Source organism: Emys orbicularis, chromosome 3 (assembly GCF_028017835.1).
Source record: "Emys orbicularis isolate rEmyOrb1 chromosome 3, rEmyOrb1.hap1, whole genome shotgun sequence".
NCBI lineage: Eukaryota > Metazoa > Chordata > Testudines > Emydidae > Emys > Emys orbicularis.
This window is the reverse complement of record NC_088685.1, coordinates 62,697,238-62,718,926: the sequence shown is the minus strand read 5'-3', so window position 1 is coordinate 62,718,926 and position 21,689 is coordinate 62,697,238. Positions and strand designations below refer to the sequence as shown.

General features: G+C 36.2%; 1 protein-coding gene across 6 annotated transcripts in view; it reads right to left on the bottom strand.

The window, feature by feature from the left end:
• Positions 1-10,436: 10,436 nt before the first annotated feature.
• Positions 10,437-21,689, bottom strand: part of MYO6 (myosin VI) — a 130,499-nt gene continuing 119,246 nt past the window's right edge. For 4 of the 6 annotated variants that reach the window (XM_065400855.1, XM_065400856.1, XM_065400858.1 and 1 more), the window contains 5 exons: positions 18,978-19,081; positions 17,074-17,205; positions 14,934-14,960; positions 12,576-12,794; positions 10,437-10,636 (listed from right to left, as the gene is read on the bottom strand). In XM_065400855.1, the coding sequence (XP_065256927.1) occupies positions 10,437-10,636; positions 12,576-12,794; positions 14,934-14,960; positions 17,074-17,205; positions 18,978-19,081 (682 nt within the window). The remainder of the gene's footprint in view (positions 10,637-12,575; positions 12,795-14,933; positions 14,961-17,073; positions 17,206-18,977; positions 19,082-21,689) is intronic. The other 2 variants (XM_065400857.1, XM_065400859.1) reach the window with 1 other exon arrangement.

Sequence of the window (21,689 nt, the reverse complement as noted above, 5' to 3'; positions counted from 1 at the left end):
TCAAAATGCACCATTTCTATGGAAGTATGTAATAGGGGAGATAAAGCTCCTTCCTGAATCTTTAAATAATATATTATCACAGCATTGCTTGTCAGAATCAGTGATGCCTGCCTTCTGATCAGCAGAAGGAGTGTTTGAAGCAGCAGCACATTACTCACAGCTACAAGAGGTTTGTCTGGAGTCTAAGTTTGCTTGACTTTCAAAGCCCATACATTTTCAGTTGACTGAAATGGACCGCCACAACCCAGATTTGAATATCAATGTCTACCGCTGTGAATAGCATCAGAGGTGAGAAGGGCATCCCTTTCCAGGCATTGACTGACACCGTCCACCAATAAATCTAAATATTTGATCTCCTTAAGAAGAAAGGGTCTTATCTGGATTGAGTACAAAGTTCGGTTTGCAAACAAAACTTACGCAACCTTGCAGAAGGCACATTTGCAGCCTTGCAAAAAGTGCAGGAAGTAATCAATTGTAACAGTTTTAGACAAAACCCTATTTCAGACCCCGCCTTTGAGCGCATTTATTATAGGTTTGCAAGATTCTGTTAAGAACAGGATAATGCTCTCCTGGAGTCCCGAGGCATCACTATAAATGTCCCATTCAAAGGAGATGGACCCAAAGACCTCAAATAAAATAATTTAGAAGTACTAGAACTGAAGCATATGGGATCCTCCTTAGGTGGATCTGAGGATGATTTCTTGGATTTCAAGTCATTTGGCGCTGGATCTGCCTTATGTGGACACAGGCTCTTCCCACGAAACAGCTGTTTGGGACTGAAGGTCCCGAAGGGCTCCCCCATCATACACGTCTCAATGTATAGTTCCTTTCTCATCTGACCCTGGGGAAAAAACAGCATAACACCCTTCACCCAATCACCAGGGATGTTGGTTGGAATTACACAATTTTGAGGAGAAGGAGGAATGCCACAATTTCTTTTCTGCTCCACATCTGCTATATTAGACAAGTGGTCTCAAGAGTAACAGAATTATTGAAATATTCATAGGATTTTTTTTTTAAAAAGTACAAAAGTACAGCAATAGAAATAAGTCTATCTAAGAAAGCCAGATCACCACACAGGTAGGATTCCATTACTACTAAGGTTGGTGGAAGGAGAACTGAGGGACCATGAAGAGACATTTTGGAGAGGGAGGTGGAATGAGAAGGGCTATACCCTTAATTCCAGAATGATAGTTCTGAGGTTTGGAAATTGTTCTGTGAGTTTGTAAGATAAGCTGCCTTTACACTGAGACTATAGACAGGCAAAGTCATGAAGGAGAATGCTTTATTTCAGCTGCCAGAGCTATTGTATTTATGGATCCATAAATATTTCATATGTGACTACTTCTTCAGAATACTGTATTTCATTCATTGTTTAATAATCAGGAATATACTATTCAAATGAACATACTATTCATGCACCCTTTCACTGAGATTTTATATAAAAACCCCATAAAGCTAAGCACAACAACATCATGACTGCTATAGCATTACATCTATGCACAACTAAATAGCTGCAAGTAGGGGACTACAAAATTCTATTTGAAACAACTTGGAAAATACCCAATATGATTTTAGAGAAACTTTGCCTGCCTGATTACAGTGGTTTAGTAAAACATATTCAATTTATTTCAATTTGAGAACACTTTATTAAAGGACTTCTGTAAAAACTTTTTAAAATGTTTCTTACAAGATTTTTTTCTTACAGGTATTCAGAAACAAGTTCTGCATTATTCAAGACTGGAGTTCAGGCTAAACTATGTATATGGGCAAATTTGGGGATGACAGAAAGTCTTACAATTTTGTGTTGAAACTGAAGCACACATCAAGTGAAAGTCACTGTTTTGTTAATGGAAAGCTGCAGCCACTTTGCTCAGTGTAACAGTCTAAAAATTCATCATGAATACAGTGTTAAAATGCATTTATTAAGTGTTCAGTGTTAAAATATAGTGCTTAAAGATTTTAATTAGTTATTTCAAAGATAAGTGATGCAAGCAGATATCTTGCTGGTGTTACATTCCACGAGCAGTATGAGAACCCAGTAGAAAGAACACTTGTATTCGTGCAGTTCCAACCTGCTTTTATAAATAGATGTGGAAACATTAGATTTTTATCAGTAAACATCAGTAAACGTCAATTTCACTGTACACACACCGAGAGAAAATATTTCCATCAATAATAATCAACATTTACAGACAGGTAATATACAAAAATGCTGCTTGAGAACTTAGCATTTAAGTATATTTACTTTTTATTAGAGCTGTCAAGCGATTAAAAAAAATTAATCGCAATTAATCGCACTGTTAAACAATAATAGAATACCATTTACTTAAATATTTTTGGATGTTTTCTACATTTTCAAATATATTGATTTCAATTACAACACAGAATACAAAGTGTACAGTGCTCACTTTATTTATTTTTGATTACAAATATTTGCACTGTAAAAACAGAATAGTATTTTTCAATTCACCTAATACAAGTACTGTAGTGCAATCTCTTTATCATGAAAGTTGAACTTAAAAATGTAGAATTATGTACAAAAAATAACTGCATTCAAAAATAAAACAATGTAAAACTTTAGAGCCTACAAGTCCATTCAGTCCTATTTCTTGTTCAGCCAATCGTTCAAACAAGTTTGTTTACATTTGCAAGTGATAATGCTGCCCGCTTCATGTTCACAATGTCACCTGAAAGTGAGAACAGGCGTTCTCATGGTACTGTTGTAGCCAGTGTCGCGAATTATTTACATGCCAGATGCGCTAAAGATTCATATGTCTCTTCATGCTTCATCCACCATTCCAGAGGACATGCATCCATGCTGATGACAGGTTCTGCTTGATAACAATCCAAAGCAATGTGGACCGACGCATGTTCATTTTCATTGTCTGAGTCAGATGCCACCAGCAGAAGGTTGATTTTCTTTTTTGGGGGTTCGGGTTCTGTAGGTTCTGCATTGGAGTGTTGCACTTTTAAGATTTCTGAAAGCATGCTCCACACCTCATCCCTCTCAGATTTTGGACAGCACTTCAGATTCTTAAACCTTGGGTCGAGTGCTGTAGCTATCTTTAGAAATCTCACATTGGTACCTTCTTTGTGTTTTGTCAGATCTGCAGTGAAAGTGTTCTAAAACGAACATGTGCTGAGTCATCATTCGAGACTACTATAACATGAAATATATGGCAGAATGTGGGTAAAACAGAGCCAGAGACATACAATTCTCCCCCAAGGAGTTCAGTCACAAATTTAATTAATGCATTATTTTTTTAACGAGCGTCATCAGCATGGAAGCATGTCCTCTGGAATGGTGGCCAAAGCATGAATGGGCATAGGAATGTTTTTTAGCATATCTAGCACGTAAATACCTTGCAATGCCAGCTACAAAAGTCCCATGTGAATGCCTATTCTCACTTTCTGGTGACACTGTAAATAAGAAATGGACAGCAGTATCTCCTGTAAATGTAAACAAATATGTTTGTCTTAGCGATTGGCTGAACAAGAAGTAGGACTGAGTGGACTTGTAGGCGCTAAAGTTTTGCACTGTTTTGTTTTTGAGTGCAATTATGCAACAAAAAAATTCTACATTTGTAAGTTGCATTTTCACGATAAAGAGATTGCACTACAGTACTTGCAGTACAGTACTCACTATGAGGTGAACTGAACAATGCAATTTCGTTTATCATTTTTACAGTGCAAATATTTGTAATAAAAATAATATAAAGTGAGCACTGTACACTTTGTATTCTGTGTTGTCACTGAAATAAATATATTTGAAAATGTAGAAAAACATCCAAAAATATTTAATAAAATTCAATTGGTATTCTGTTGTTTAACAGTGCGATTAAAACTGCGATTAATCATGATTAATTTTTTTAATCATGATTAATTTTTTTTATTTAATTGCGTGAGTTAACTGCGATTAATCAACAGCCCTGCTTTTTATATTTTGACATGCGATGTTGACAATTTGCATTTTAACAGTTATAAAGCTTTAACTTGTTAATCTCAACATCTACTGTCATTAAATAATTATTGTCTGACCCCAACCCCCAATAAAACTTTACATATTTAATTGTTTAATTCATGGTGAAACGGTCTCTCACTCTGAGATTTCACACTTTTGGATGGAGCAAAATGATTGCAGTTTTCCTGAAAGTAGGCTTTCCAGGCATAAAGAAACATTCTGTAAATTTTACAATGTACATAAGATATTTGTGTTTATGATTACTGTATGGTAGCAAATAGAGTGTATATATATGCACATAAATACCCACACAAATAATATATATTCCGTATACACACAAATCTCTCCTAATGGTTACCATTAAGTTTCTGCAGAAGGCATCTCTACAAGCAATGGGCAGCCATACACTTATTACCCATCTGTGCTTAATTGTTTCATAATCCAGATTCAAATATTGATGTTACTTGTCCTATTCATGAGTCTGTCTATGCTGCATCATTGTTTACCATTTATTGTACAACAAAAACTGTAATTAAAAACTTACAAGTGCGGTTCTACTCAGTACAGTGTACTATAGCAACATGGTACCTCTTTATTGAGATCTGAAGCTTGTGTGTATTCAGAGTATTATCTGCTATTTTAGTGACAAAAATTAAGTGTTTACTTTTTAAACTGTTAGTGCTGGAGAGCCAGCAGAGCAAAGAGTGAGGAGCTTTATTCTGTGTTATCTTGTGCAGTGTCAACAGAGTAGATGACAAAGTTCCACTTAGTTACATCTGTGCAAACCATAATTTGCCATGCAGAATCTGTGTTACTGGTGCTCATGTGCAAGGTAAAAGAACCCATTTTAAATCCCAGGTTGAATTTGCAGGGCTGACATAACATCTTTATGACTTATAAACTGAGTATTTTGTGTAGGAAATCATTGAGACAATAAACAGGGAACCCATGATGCTATTTTACCAAGTCACATCTCAGAGTAGAACCTCATTTAAAATATTTTTCAGTGGGCATTGAAAGATATCTTCCAACAAATGTTAGCTGTAACTGCTGATCATATCACTTAAGAATGCACAAAATAGTCTGTTTTTTTCAATGTATTTAGTATATTTCAATTCATATCAACTCTTCATTAGTCAGGCAATAAAGAAGACATTCTTAAATGTGTATTTGAATAATGAAATGATTGCTCATGACTGTATTTATCACTATAAAATATTAATTACCAAATACAAAAGGTTTACATCCAGCAAGTGTATTTCAATAAAATATAATAAAACTGTTTACTTGACAATTGTGTAGGAGATTCAATCAGTATTTAATCTCATTATCATAATTACATCCTAATTTGATGTTTGGGTCTTAAATTAATTTGGAAATAAAAATGATAAAAACTGTGTGTCAGGCAAGTAGAATCTAGAGTTGAAATAGGGTAGCCATTTAAATCCAAAGGGATGCTTAACATCACTTCACCCTTGTCCCAGACATGCGGGAAGACAGACAGTTTGCAAGGAATGTGGTTTAATTAGGCCGCAACTTTAATAACTTGTCTCATTGCTGGCTAGTTCCTAGGTAATTTGTACAGTGCAGATCATGAGTCCTTCCTTAATCGCTCTCACCTGATGGAGGGCTGCCATCAGCCCCCCACTCTTCCACAGCTGGTCCCAGCCCATTGTTGGGACCCCTTCTCCAATCCTTTGTACCAGAGTGAAGGGGCTGGACAAAGGGTGTTTTTGCTGTGCCAGATATCAGGAGCCCGAAGCCCATTCCCCAGCTGCTTTAGGAAATGCCTTTCTCTAAATCCACTTCCAGCTTATCCCCTGTGGAACAAATCCTTGCATTGGACACATGCCACAAGGAGGCACCAGCCCCAGCTGGGTTCCCAGATAGTTAACAATTTCCTCTGTAACAGCCAACAATATATCTGCTCCCTGCTCAGGAAGGTGTACCTCATTGTCCCTGAATAATAAGGTACCAAATACAATAGTTTTGGGTGGGTAATTATGGATCTTCTCCATTCCTGATGAGAGAGACACCTTCTGGCCTTGTCAACCCAGCATTTCAGACCAGTCAGCATCACCCCCTGAATCTGGATTTTCCCTAAATATCTCTGTGCCCTGATGATCACATCACCTGCTTACAAAATCCCTACTCAACTAATGAACTATAATCATTTCAGGTGACTGTTTCCGGACTGCCAAAGAATGTAAAACAGGCATCAGCTGGTCCCACAGCACATCCCTTCTGCAACGCCAACTCAGATTCACCTTGCCTCGCCACTGAGGCCAAGCTATGGACCTCCAGGGGAACGGACTGCCTCCCTATAGTCCCAACACACAGGGCCGGCTCCAGCATTTCTGCCGCCCCAAGCAAAAAAAAAAAAAAAAGCCGCGACCACGATCGGCGGCGGCAATTGGGGGAAAAAAAAAAAAAAGCCACGATCGGCGGCGGCAGTTCAGCGGCAGGTCCTTCGCTCCTAGAGGGAGTGAGGGACCTGCCGCCCCCGAATTGCCGCAGGTGCCGCCCCTCTCCCTTGGCCGCCCCAAGCACCTGCTTGTTAAGCTGGTGCCTGAAGCCGGCCCTGCCAACACATAATATTGTGCCCACAGATACAAACATTAAGTCTCATGACCTGCCCTGCTCCATGTCACCTGCCCCTCCATCCCTGCCAACTCAGAGCTTCAGCCCAGCAATGAACTTCCAGGGGGAAACAACCATCCACCTTTGAGCCAAATGCCTAATATTGTGTCCGCACATCCAGTCACCAACTCCTGTGACGCATTCACATGATTCTGAAGGAAGGGACAAACAGGGAGAGTTTAGCACATATAAACCACTGAACTATTTTCCTCTACAGGGGCCTCCAAACCCTTCTATGCATTTGGATGCTGCCATTGACAGGCATAACATGTTGGGCTCTTATTCCAAACTACACTCTGGATGTAATCAGCCCAATGCTGAATGAATGGGATCTCAATTCACCAGCAAAATCTCAACATTATGCGCTCGTTGACATCACCATAAAAGGAAATTTCCTCTTCTGAGGTAACTTCCTTTCCCATGAAGAAAGAGTGGTCTTAACACTAAGCCTGTCTGTATTGCTTGGACTGGGCAACTCTGCTAGTACTATAACTCACCTGGCCATCCCTTAATTGATTTCCTGACACTCAAGTGACCTTAATAACTCATCTACAATATTTCTTTTCCTTCAGAAAGGCCTTTCTGCCTTTTTTATATTTTTCTAAACATGGTCAACTTTTCCCACTTAAACTGCAAGTATTGGGTTAAAAGAAAGAGATACCAGATAGATTTCAACATGGGATGTATTTATTTTGTGTAATTTTCAGTACATCATTAAGAGATCAGTTTAGGGAAACTACTTGAAAAATATTTTTAAACAACAAAAACAAAAAGAGGATGCAAGTGCAAAAAGAAACATAGAATCTCATCAATGGAAAGAAAAGGTAGATCCATATTCTTGGGTCATGTGATCAGGAATACAGCCTGGTATGTGTGTTTATTTCTTTTTATTTACTAACATGCTACATGTGAAAAGTCCCAGCTACTCTGGATATCAGGTTTGGTTTGGTTTTTAAATCATTCAAACACACAGAACAAGAGCCAATGTTTTCTATTCATTTTCCTGTTGACGTGTCAGGTCGGAGCAGTTCAAATTGCTCCTTACTGCTAGATATCAGGAGCAGCATTAGCCAACACTGTATTCTCCATATGGCAACTCCTTATCACCAATGAGATAACCAAGTGTCTAATCTAGCAATCAGCTAATGCAGAGGACTAGTAAGCCACTTCCAGCAACCACTTCCAGCAGAGACCTTTACCGGAATGCATACTATCCTGTCAAACCTGGGAAATTCTAAACTTTAGAAATTTTTCTCTGGCTCAAATTAAGACAAGAGCAAGTACCGAGAGCAATAGAAAGATATGGGAAATGTGTCATATGACAACATCCAGCCACCAGTTCCATTTTGACTAAAGTAAGAAAGATTTCTTGGTTATCTCAGACCCATTGCCATGATATCTGAGTGACTTACAAATATACTCTGACATAAGAACGCTGAATATGCCATACTGTATAATAAAGGCTAGTTTCCTCCCGATGTATAACCATAGTTACTATTGAGGGAAGTTATGGGTATGCATCAAGAGAACACTTTTAAATGTGTTAATATCAGGAATAAATCAATACACTGCATTTTTTAAAACTCTTTATAATGTACCAATAAGATCATGAGACTACACATAACTAGGCAATAACTAAAATTCAGATAGACAAAGAAGAGGGCGAGCATCTGAGCTCCAAGACAGTTCAACACTTCCTTAAATGTGTCTATTAAATGCCAAAGTCTCTTATAATGTTTAGGATTTCCAAGAATCTGGTGACTGGAGGCTATGGGATTCTGGTCCTAATTCAGCGATGTACTGAAACAAGTGCCTAACTTCAACCACACAAGTAGTACCACTGAACTCATGTAGTTGAATATATGCATGTGACTGAATAACTTGCTGAATTGGGGCCTTATGCATGCATCTTTCATACTGCAGTCAATAATTACAGCTTAAATAAAGTGTTGGGTGTGGGAAGAGAAAGGGCATTTTGAGAGCCTGACCAATGCCACCACATGACCTAAGAGCGATGCGATACTTACCTTGAAAGAAAACACACCGAGACATATTTAATATTCAGTTCAGAGACACTGTCAATCACTTGTGTAGTGGATTCATAAATAAATAACTAGTTCTTTACTAAAAGATTTTCACGCTTATTACAACATGGAGTGTATTTCTGATAACGGACTGACTGTAGCACACAAACAATCTCTACTCTGACAGTTAGGAAGTGTTCTCATCACTTTTTCTTACTGCACTATTGAACTGTACCTTTTCTTAAATTCACAATGAAGGGAATTTAGAAACTAAAGTTTTCAAAAAAGATTTCAACCTTAGGATCCAGAGAGGAAATCAGTTTATCTATATAGACATATATAGATATATAAACTGAAGTATGTAAGCTTTGTTCTTCACTGCCGGAAAAGAGAATATTTTGCTTTCAAATGATGCCTATTTCATTTTAATTAGAAGGCATCAAACTACATCTCTATTTTTCAAATGTCTAGCACTGAGATATAAATATCAAGTTTTAATCTGCTGATATATGGCCAGCATTAGGAACACCCGGATAAATAAATAAAAGGCAGTTTTCATGGTGTGAAATGATAATTCCTATACACAAGCATTTTCATTGCGAAGCAAGGGCACTATTACATAAAGCTAGAAACCCTGAAGGGAGATTAAGTACAAAGAAATCAGAGTGATTGAAGGAAAAAGTTTGTTTTTACTGGAGACCAAAAAATGTAGCCATTTGAAGTAGCATACTGTAATTAGACACTCCAGTGATGTGTTGCTGGGCAAGACTCTGATGACATCTAACAGAAGTAACAATGTGTGTGCATGGATTAAAGTAAAAAGGATCTCTGAAATTCAGTCCTCTGTATTCTAATAAGCTATGCTACTATTTAAAAAAAGGAAAAAAAAAACATTTCCCTTATGCTTTCCTTTACTCTTAAATGTATCTAAAGAAATATCTTAGACAATTTTTGCATCATATATTTAAATTACACTACCTGGGTAATTTAACTATCGAAGGACTCCTAACAAAGTTTTGTCAGAAAAATATAATTGGTGTTTGCAAGAAATCTGTATTTAAAAAAAAAAAAAAAAATCCTAAAAAAAAAAGAAAAAAAAACGCAAGCCTAAATGTGCAGTACAACCTTTGAGTCCCTCCATTATTACACAATACTTCAAATACATGTGTGCTCATCTCAAAACATATAAAAGAACAATGTCAGTTAAACTATGAAACAAGGTAAGAAATTAAAGATTTCCCATAAGTTTCTGAAAAAGTCAGTACATACAGATGTTGAGCAGCTTTCAGATCAGGACATAAAATGTCTTTGATCATATAGAAGTACTGTACACTCCAACTTCTCTGGAGAAGAAGTTAAAGCTAAGGCCTCACAATTCCAGTTATAAGATACATTGTACCCTCTTCACTAGACCATCCTTGAAAGGTTACTATTGTGCATGTTCTGAAGAGGATTTTATAAAAAGGAAGTTGTAATGGAGTTTATCCTAGTATGTACCCTAAGTACAATAGTGTTATTTTACAGTGTTAGTATTATAACAGAAGCTTTTGAGAAGGATGCAGCATATAAAGAAAATGCAACAAACATACTTGACTGAAACTTCTGCAGGGTCCATAGAATTAGTGAGTTCACTACACAAATTAAACATCAAAAATACAAATTAAACTCCCATGATTAATAAAATCTGTTCACTTTAAATTAAACATCTCTAACACAATTACAGACTGTTTAAATCCTCTGTTGCATAGAGGAACTCTTCCCTTTATATCATGGTAAGAGTTCTCAACTAATATCAATGTGCAAAGTGACTATTTTAATAGGCTTTGCAACATAGCTGTTGCATATGTAGGGCGAGCTTGTCTACTCTTAATTGCATTTTGAAGATACTGGATGCCTCCACAGCGCTCCCAAATCTCTTCAAACTGTCTCGGCAAAATTTCAGCACCACGCTTTCGAGTTAAGCCAGTCTCTTCAAGATTTAGTTCACACATCTCCATATCATCCTTCCCTGAAATGGTTAAAGCAAAATTGGTTTTATAAGAACATTTACATGGTTCAAGATCCCATTAACAAAAATTACACATCTGCTTTGTTTCTTTTCCCCCCCACTAAAATGCGTACAATTCTTTTAAGAGATACAATGTTTTACTGTAGTTTACAAACAAACATTAGTGCTATGAGACCAGTTTGATAGTCCAAGAGACTGAAGTTCTCCTACCCATTAAATAAATATAGCATGGACAGCTGCAGTATAGGCTAATACTACATGTTTCAACTGACTTGCTAATGTGCTTCAAAAGTGAATAGGCTAGAATACCTGCAAGGGTCTTTTCTGCTGAGATCACTGACAAGGATGGTTTTTGAGATGTGGGCACCCTGTCCACTAGGAAATTTGTAATCAGTTTGTTTCACATAAGCCACTGAATTATCATTATTAAACTTGTTCATATCTGAATAAGTGACCCAGAAGTTAAAGGTGTTGTGTAACACTGCCAAAAGCTGAATCAGCCAGTCTCCCACACTACACATTTAAAATGACATTTGTCAATTGGTATTACCTATATGTACATTAAATCCAAATACATGGAGAATGCAGCTAACCAATTGATTTTTTTTTAACTGTGCCAGGAGGTACATTAAACAGTGTAACCATAGGAAACAACATAATTTTGTGTGTGTGTGTAGATATATATATATATATATATATATATATGTGTGTGTGTGTGTGTGTGTGTGTGTGTGTAGATAGATATATAGATATATATATCTACACACACACACACACACACACACACACCTTATACATGAAAGAGGCACCAGATAGATAATTCTATAATTATTAAAAATACTATTATTTCTAATTAGCATAGAGAGAACAAACTTAGCTGCTTGGAAATGCACCCTGACCATAAGACAATGCACAAGTAACCTGGGAATGCTCTTCACTAGGGCCTTGTCGACACTACTGGGGCAAGTGGACCTAAGATACGCTTAGTTTAGGTCGACTTACTGCAGTGTCTACACCGCACTGCGTTGATGGGAGATGCTCTCGCGTCGACTTACCTTACTCTTCTCCTTCTGGTGGAGTACTGGAGTTGACCAGAGAGCATTCTGCGGTCAATTAAGACCCACTAAATTGACCCCCGCGGAATCAATTGCAGCAGCTCGATCCCCGGTAAGGAATATTTCAACACAAAGAGAGGAAGGGTCTAACTGATCGCTTTATTTGGGGTCAGGAAATAATTTTCTCCTTGGTGAGATTTGCAGAGACCCCAGGGGGTTTTCACCTTCCCCTGCAGCATGGGTCGCTTGCAGGTTTACACTAGTGTAAATGGTGAATTGTCTGTAACTTGAAGTCTTTAAATCATGATCTCAGGACTACAATAACTCAGCCTAAGGTTAGGGATCTATTACCGGATTAGGGGGTGAGGTTCTGTAGCCTGCAATGTACAGAAAGTCAGACTAGATGATCATGATGGTCCCTTCTGACCTTAAAATCTATGAGCCTCTGGGCCATGAACAGGGCAGCAGACTGAGGCAGGCGGTGAGAGGTGACAGAAGGGGTCTCCCACAAGTCCAGGAAACATTTATAAACACATTGTTAAATACAGAAGTATTCAAAATTGTAGATAAATGGGTTTATGCCCTAATTTCTGACTTTTTAAAATTATCCTACTATTATAAACTATTTTTCATAATGGAATGATATATTGCTTAAATCTCTCCCCACCCCCAACTGCTTTCACTGCTACCTAAAATCAAATAAATAAAGCAGTGACCATGCATTATTTCAGATCACTTTATGTCAATCTTTAGTTTTGATGTTGTTTTGGTCCAGAGGTTATTGGAATCTGTAACAAGCCTCTTACAGCTACAGTATAAATATCAGCACTGAATATTTTCTATACTTGAGTTTTTCTTTCCAAAAGTTGAGAGAATATACCAACCCGCTACAAGCAGAATAGGTGGCTTGTCAGGATGAAGTTCCATTTGTCGAGCAATCCAAGGCCCATCAAAATGTGCATACCACCAACCTTTCTTCTTGTTCTGAGGATCTTTATACTGGTCTGCTGGGCGAATGAAGGGAATACGGAAGTAACGCTGTTGTCTGTTTATTTCAATCTCCTGTTGCCTGGCAGGCAACTGAGCTGTTGGGTTCTGTTGAGCTATTTACAAAAAACAAAGTTACAACTGCAGATCAAACAGCAAACGCAGCCCTTAACCCCTAAACACCTTCTTTTTCATGTGCAAAAATCTGAAATATTTCATCAAATAAATAAATAAATAAAATCAATGCTAGAAAGCAGATTAGCTAAAACCACACAACTCAAAATTTACCCTCCTGCATTTTCACAGTTAGCACTCTTGCAAGGGTAGTGACTTGGGAAGAGCTAGTGTTGGCCTACTTGGTAATTTTCAGCACTATGCTGTCTGGCCTTGAGCACGTCTAGACAATGGGGTGGCTAAAAAGCCACTATGGTTTAGAGTAATATTGAAGATATACTGTTTTTTATCCAACCCTTTACAAACACAAAAACAAAGTATTAAGCAGCAACTAGGGATAGACTGTCTATATTACAGTCTATCCCTTCACAAAATCAAGTCATACCACAGAGAAGCAATTTTAGATATAAAAGGCTAATGTAACATTGTAATATCTAAAGAACGATGTTATTTTGATAACCAACAGAAAAATCTTGTAATATCATTAAAGACATCTAATGTGTTAACAGAAATGCTATTACTGTCCTTTTATTACAAAACACTCACCAAAAATTGCTTTTCTGAAATGTGCATTGAACTTACAAATTAGGATTACTTTCTGAGACTCTCAGGGCTTGTCTCCACTTACCGGGGGATCGACACGCAGTAAGTTGACTCCAGCTAGGTTATTCATGTAGCTGGAGTTGCGTAACTTAGGTCGACTTAGTACCGTAGTGTAGACCCGCCCTCAGAAAGTATTTACTGTATGTCATTAAAATCAGCTCAGTTGAACAAAATTTTACACGAGACAAGCATATTTTTAGCCAACTTGTTTCTTTTTTAAGAAGTTCTGAAAGCAAGGCCAATGTGATCTTCTAAACAGCAACTTTAATATTAATCTATATTAGTCACATATAAAGTAGCAAATCTATACTGGACCTTTAATAAAATTAAAACATGGCCGTCACATTTAATGTATATATTTTTGCAGTTTCATAAACAAGACATTAGTAAACAGAATAGCAAGCCCCACTTGCTATCTCTTCCATTCGTACAGAACTAGAATGGTTCATTAAAGTGTAGAAAGCAACATCTGAAAAAAGGCCTGAAATGTAAATGTTAGTGCCTGAAAATTATACAGAAAACAAGAATTTTTCATGTCCACATAAGGAAAGCAAGAAAAGCTTTTCTACAGAAGAGGTTTTTAGTAATGTTTATTACATATGAGTTATCTGTGGACGCCACTTTTATACACTAGCATTGATAAAACATGTTCTATATGAAAGAATAAAATTCTGAATTTATTTATATTAAACTGCATAGAACTTCATGAATCTTTTTGAATTGCCTAAATGTGCATCACGTCACACTGAAGACATACTACTATAAAACACATCTCTGCATTACAACAGCAATCAGTAGGTCTTGTTTCCATCCTTGTGCACATTTACAACCAACAGTAAATCTAAAGGATAGAAATTCTGAGCAGTCAGCTTAGCCTTCACTTTTCAATGCTAGATATTTTGACACATACAGAAATACTTCATTTTAAAAAAGAAGCCAGCATCCTAACGTTAGTTTTTGTTCTAAGAGAACAGCTGCTATATTAAGTTGATTGCAGAGTTTTGCTACAATAGAAAAACGTGTAGAAATACTGTATAATAAAAAGGGTAGAATTAAAATAATAGCATAGCATTTCTTGAAATAAAAAATGAGATTAACCTACATCAATAAGGTGTTTTTCCCAACATGTAGGATCTAATTATGAAAAGAAATTCCAAAAATATACAACCATTAGAGAAACCAAGTGGGTGAGGTAAAATCTTTAATTGGACCAACGTCTGTTGATGAGAGAGAGAAACTTTCAAGCAACACAGTGCTCTGGTAATTTAATACATATAGCCATTAGGTGTCCACATGTTGAGTTAATGTTTTTTGTGGTTGTTTTTGTGTTAAGTAGAAAATAGTGAATTATTATTTTTGATCGGTATACTTTGATTCTACATAAAAGATAGCAAAACGCTGTTCAACTGAAGTTAGTATAGAGCTTATAAATGGTTCCTATTTGTTAAAGTTATCTTAAATAACCATCTCCCACTTACTTGAGTTGTTGAAAAATGGTGCAAAATCTGTAAACAAATATTCCATATTGAAGGAAACACAACAATGTTGATGCTGTTAAAGTTAAACTTTACGAAATACTGAAAATGCATCACCAAACCAGATGACAAATGGAGATACCACTTGTAATGGAAAAGTGGGCATTGAGGCAATTATCTGCATTTCTGTGCTATTTATTGACAAGAAGAAAATGTTTTCTTTTATTAAGTTTCACAAATCTATGGTTGCTTATAGTTTAACTGGGATATAAATTTGAAATTGATATTTCAGTGACATAGTTCCAGTCACAAAAAAAAAACGAACAAAAAACAAAACAGTGGTACAGGTGTACTCAGCACAGATTGCAAGGATAAATCTTTGTTAGTTATTTCATGTGATACCTTTAATAAACTTTTGACATTTTTACATGGAAAGAAAAATGATTCCTAGATATTAACAGAACTGTGGCAAATTAAAGAAAGAGAGATGCAACTCAATTTTTTTTGGCACTATAAAACCCACTAATTCTAATCCCTTCTCTGAACCAGTGCTAAGTTAACATGTTCCATTTCTCATGAACACTGACATCTAATTACTGGACAGTTTGCATAAAACTACAATATACTGGGTGAGTGGATAAAAACAGAAATATGTCATTTGAATCATGTATTCAGTGACATCTAAAAGAGTTATAGCACAAGCACCCAAGAAATCAGGTAAGTGATTATTCACTATATTGAAGGTTAGTTATAATAAATGGAATTGAAATGTTCATTTAGTGTAATTACTCACAATAATAAGAATTTATTGTGACTCTAATATGAATTTCTAAAGGTCAGTATTATGATATTACCATATTTCTCTATCAACAGCAATGATCCCAACTTTTATTAACAAAATATAATGCCATATTTTAAGAAAATGAAGGAAAAAACTATAATGAAAAACTAGAGTTGCTATAAATTTGATTGCTATGTGGTTTATTCATTCAAATACAATACAAATGTGGGAGACCCATAAAAGAGTTGCACACACACATCCAAAGGTAGATTTGTGCTCTTTATGGCACATTATTCCCATTAACACCAAATAGTGTTATATGCAATTTATTAAAATACACCTTTATCTTCCATCTAATCTCTTAAAAAGCAAACACATTCATTCTCATTAGTGCAGTATTTGAAATTTCACATAGTGAACACCATTTCTGAGACCAGCAGGATGAGAGTCACATACTGAAACACAGACTGTAAATCAACTATCATCCCATTTTCACACATTTTTAATATTAAAGTTTATTAAACAGAAGTTAAACTGTAAAAAAGTTAAGATGTTAGTTAAAATGAACCAGCAGGGAACACAAGCTGTTGATGGATAAATAAAGGTTAAAAAAATCTTGTCTTCAATATATTTTTATGTCATGCTCATTCTGAAAACAATCATACCATGGAGCAGCCACCAGCTAAAATTGTCTGTTTTTTTATTAGTATTGCAGCAAGCCAATTATTATTTATTTATTTATTTATTTACAGACACTGTTGGTTCAGGTACAGCAGGTTGACTCTGAGGATAATTAGAATCTCTGATTTGGTCTATCTTTGATAATATCTACCACATAGAATTACATCAAACAGCAGAATTCAGAGAGAGGGTTCTCTTCTAACAATAATCTGATTCCTAAATAATCTAAACTTTTTTTGTGTGTGTTATAGGATGTAGCTGAAGTAGCCTCTAGTAAGGTTTTATGAAGAGTGCTCTTCATCAGCTAAGCCTTAAGTATCTTTCTGCCCAGTGGTTAACTTCTAACAAACTGCCAGCACACAAAATACCAAATCTAAAACTATTTCTAATTTATAGCAAATGTGAATTAGTAAATATGATTGTTTAGAAAATAATTATTTTAGTTAACATAAATTATACTGGATCTTATGAGTAACACTGTATTTTAACTGCAAACTATTTGTCTTAAAATCTGTTTAACAGAGTATTTTACCTACTTTCATACAAACATATTTAAACAAAATAACCCTTTTCTTCAACATAACAGAGAAAAATATTTGTAAAACAATCTGCTTGTTTATTCTAGAAACATTTCACTTGAAAATTTTCCCCTATTTATTAAAAAAAATTAATTTTTCTCACCATAGTCAGTGACTGATTTTGGAGCACGCTGTTCTGTTTCTGTATTACGTTTCTTATTCTTGGATTTCCACGCATGATATACTTTTAGTCGTCTGTGAAACTCTTCTCTGCAAGCTGCCAGTAGTTCAAGATCTGTCTCAAAAACAGCAGGGAAGGAAAGAGTGCGAAAAATCAGAAGAGAAACCTATTTATAAAACATGTTTATATATATTTGTTACATAATTTTAGAACAAGTTATAACATAACTGTATTTCTTACAATGCAAGTAAATTGAAAGCTTGTAACAAGTGAGAGACAATTCTAAACTGAGCAAAGCAGGCAGATAGGTGCTATGAAGGCTTATTATAGGAATGGCAGGCGACAGGCTTCACATCATACTTGAAGGTGGATCCAAATGCTGGTGAGACCCTCTTCACTGTCCCTCGCTCACATATTCTTCTCCTTACTACAGCCCCGGGGCAAGATCATCACCTATGCTCTGGCCCCTTTGTGATGTGTAAAAAGACCCAGGGGCATAAAGGGAACCTCAAAAACCCATATTCAGCCCTAGAGGATTCCCCTGGTGCAGGATCTGTGGAAGACAGCTGTAAGATTGACTCCCAAGGACTCCCTTGCAAGTACTGGCAGAGAAGGTATACTGGGATGGGGGAGTGGCGAGAAGAGAAATGTGAAGATTCACAGTTGGATTTTCTAGTGTTTTTCCCCAGTACCCACAGGGTCCAAGCATCCTTCTCCCACTCCTCACATTGGAAGCCAAATGTAGTGGACAGCCTGGAAGGTTCTTTTTTCTCTTTCTGAAGGTAGGGATGGCTACCAGGTTTGGAACAGTCATCTAGAGTTATGATTTGCGATTTGCTCTCTTTGCCTATTCATTACTGCAAGCAGAACCTGCTTCATTCCTGCCAACCAAACAAACAAGGAACTAGCTTACTGAGAAAACACTCGGCAGCCTGGCTACAAAATCAAGGCCTGGACTTTTCCCTTTAAACAGAGATGGTTACTTTTGCCAAATTATCTGGCCCATACAGACAATAGATAGTAGAACGATACCAAATGCATGTCACTGGTCACCTAAGAGGGTTTGAACTGGGTTCACCAGAGGTGGACAGCTAAATGCATTAACCCACTGCACGACCTAGTCTGCAGCCAACAGTGTCTTAATCCAAAAACTCAAAAATTATAAAAGAAAAGTCTCAAATTTAAGGCTAATTAAGTGGTTTAAAAACAAATCTTGAGAATGGATAGATTTCTATCCAAGATATCCGAGGAGGAATGAGGCATTTGACAGATGCATCCATTAGCCTCAAGATAGATACCTTTTCCAAGAAATAAACCAATTGTTCATAATTGACACAGGGTAACAATTATAATATAAAGGAATATTACAGATTAGTTCATCTCTTCATGATACTGAAAATATCTAAGTATTATATAGATAAGCTGTAGCTTCTGAGAAAATTAAGCAAAGCTACAACGTCAGTACATCTAGATTGTGTTTTAAATTAACTCATGTTCTTTTTAATTTTGGTGAATGCAAGAAATTACAGTTATAAATTTAGAAGATCTTACAAATTCAGGGAAAACCCACATGCATTTAGTTCCATTTCACTGAAATATAAATTATTTTTAAACAAGGTCATTAAGAATTTATAGCAAGTTACTCCTGACTGAAGTGTATTAATTTCACAGATACAACTATGAGTATAACAGGTAACATAATAGCATCGGTTTCCTCAATGGGAAATGGTATATTTGCTCTCTCCTTTGGAGAAAAGTCATTCAACTTAGTTTTTCATCTGAGACTAAATTAGTGAGTTCAAAATTCTGTCCTGGTGAAAGAGGCAATAGATTTATTGTACTATTGGAACACAATCCCCGTCAGTCCCAAGCAAACACAAACTTACCACAGGAAGTATTGATTGTGTCACGAAGTTCTGCATATTTCCACTTACTAAGATCATGTTTCTTAGTGCCAGCCGCAGCTTTTGTGGCTTGAACTGCAGGGCCCCTACGGTTATAACAAACAATAATAATGTTCAAGGTACAGAAAGGAAAGGAGAGTGAGAAGAAATATTAGTGACAACAGGACAAGCAGATTGCACAATCATCTCTGTGCAATACGCATTGCATTGAAAAACATTATATGTTCTAAGAGCTGAATGCAAAAAAGGTAAGATAAAATTCACCTCATAACTTTCAGCAACATAATATATCTTTATTGTAACATATTGGCATTATTAAAAAGAAACTCCAGAAGGAGTATAATATAGATCCAAAATCTGACTTACCTCAAATATATTTTGTATGTACTTTGTATTCTAAATGTTCAATTTGCTCATTGCAAAGAGATTAAAACAAACTAGAAGTTAATATACGAGTGAGGCTTGCTGAAAACAAGGCTGTGTGTATTCCTTTTTGCAGCACCCTTTAAATATAAACTGTTCCCAGAACTACGTATAGTCCTGAGGACATCAATAATAGTGATGCAGAATAAAGGCAGTAAACAACAGCAGCAAAGTAAAATTTAAGTTCCACTAGCAAAACAAGGGTGGGGGGGAAATGACTAAGTAGAAAAGAACAAAACTGAAAAGGAAACACCTTACACTGTCTAAAAGCACGGAGAATAAATGAAATAATCAACGTTTCATCCAAATCTCCCAATGTAATAGAAGAAATAAAATTAATTCTACATTAAAGTAACTTTAAAGTGTCTCACTTATTCACAAAAAATCAGCATTAAGTAACATGGGTGGAAAGGTCACGAGACACCACCATTCACAGAACAAAGGCCGAAAGACATAGGACCCCATGGTAATCCATGAAAGTTAGGATTAACTACATCAGGCCCAGACAAGTGATAAAATGACCAAAGTTGATACTTTGATGATTTTTCAAATATACCAGTCTTCACTGTAATACATTCAAGGCAGACAAATTTAACATCCTATAATATACTACTGTCATTTGATTTTGAGCAGCAATGATTCAGATAATATTATCTTTATTTTTCGTTCTTAGCAGTTATGACTGAGGGATGAAAGCACTCTCTTCATATCTGTGATTATCCGGTGCATTAACAGTACACAAATTGGGATTGTAGCATCACCATCCCTAATGAATGACAGAGCATGCTGAATTGTTGAGTGATTTGAGATAACAGATGCATGATTTTGGTAGCCTCTATTAAAGCCCAGGAATAAGCTAGGAAGCAGACTAAATTATTTTTCAAACTCTGGGAGGATCCATTCTCCAGGCCAGGGGTTGAGGTTACCAGGGTAGCACATCACTAGAAATAGGCATATCACTAAAAAAATGAACAGAAGAAACAATATACCATGTCCTTCTTGTGCAACTGCGTATTGTAGTCATGTCTTTGCATGAGTACAATATCATTAGAATGCAACTAGGTATATCTATATGACTGAGAAATTTTACTTTTCTGTAAAGTTTAGAGTGATATTTAGATATAGTCTCATTTTGTTTTTAATGAAGTTACACAAGTTCTCCAAACTCCTAGAGTTTATTACACTTCTAAAAGTATCAATATATAATAACATAATATATTATGTAATTTATACAAAAATATATTAATCATGGAATCTTATTCAGATATAGGTGTTTGGAGAACTTGTGTAACTTCACACACTCACACTCACACACATTCTATTCAGGATTTCTCCAGTGACATGGGGCATCTAGTTGTGATTGTCCTTGGAGCAGACAGAATACTACACAAATAATCATCAAGGGGATTGCATAAATTAGCTGGTTTTATTCTAACATCCTTGTTAACAGCAACTCAAACAACAACTCACATGTAAATGATTAACTCTGCAATTCCTTACTCTTTAAAACAATCTCAAACCTGCTATGACCATTCTCATGTGCACCTAGTGACTTGTAATAACAGCCCTTGATTAGAAATATATTACTATACATGTGACAAGTTTCATACAGAAGTTATATTCTTCATCCACTAAACAATAAAGTTGAAATACATGTTGAAGACATTTCCTGCCCCCTCTATAATTACAAGACATGTATATAAAATCTCACCTGTGAAACAAGTTACCAAATGGAATACTACTTTTTAAAATATATTTTAATACACTGTTAAAATATCAGTACTATGCCATTAAAGGATTGTTGTGAAATGTAATTTCCGCTACATGTCTAACCTTCCTGAACCATTAATTTGACAAATCCTGAGGATTTTCCTTATTTAGCAACATCATCCATCACTCCTAAGAATCCCCTACAGAGTTTAGATCAACAGAAGTAGGCCAAAAGGTCTCTGGTCAAACAAGTAATCTTTATGAATGTTAATCCAATTGAATGGCTTAGCCTTTCTATTACAGTACTACTCTGTGCTGAGATCACCACTTTGTTTTTTTCTACGTGGATTTAAATAGCCGGGAAGTAACAAGAACAAGAACACCTCACTTCATACTGGTTTCAGAGTGGTAGCCGTTTAGTCTGTAGAAGCCCTCTACAACAACATCCCATACAAAGATGGGCTACAAGCCGTCAGGAACAGTATCCCCAAAAATGTCATGGCAAACCTGGTCTCTGAACTTTGTGACTTTGTCCTCACCCACAACTATTTCACATTTGGG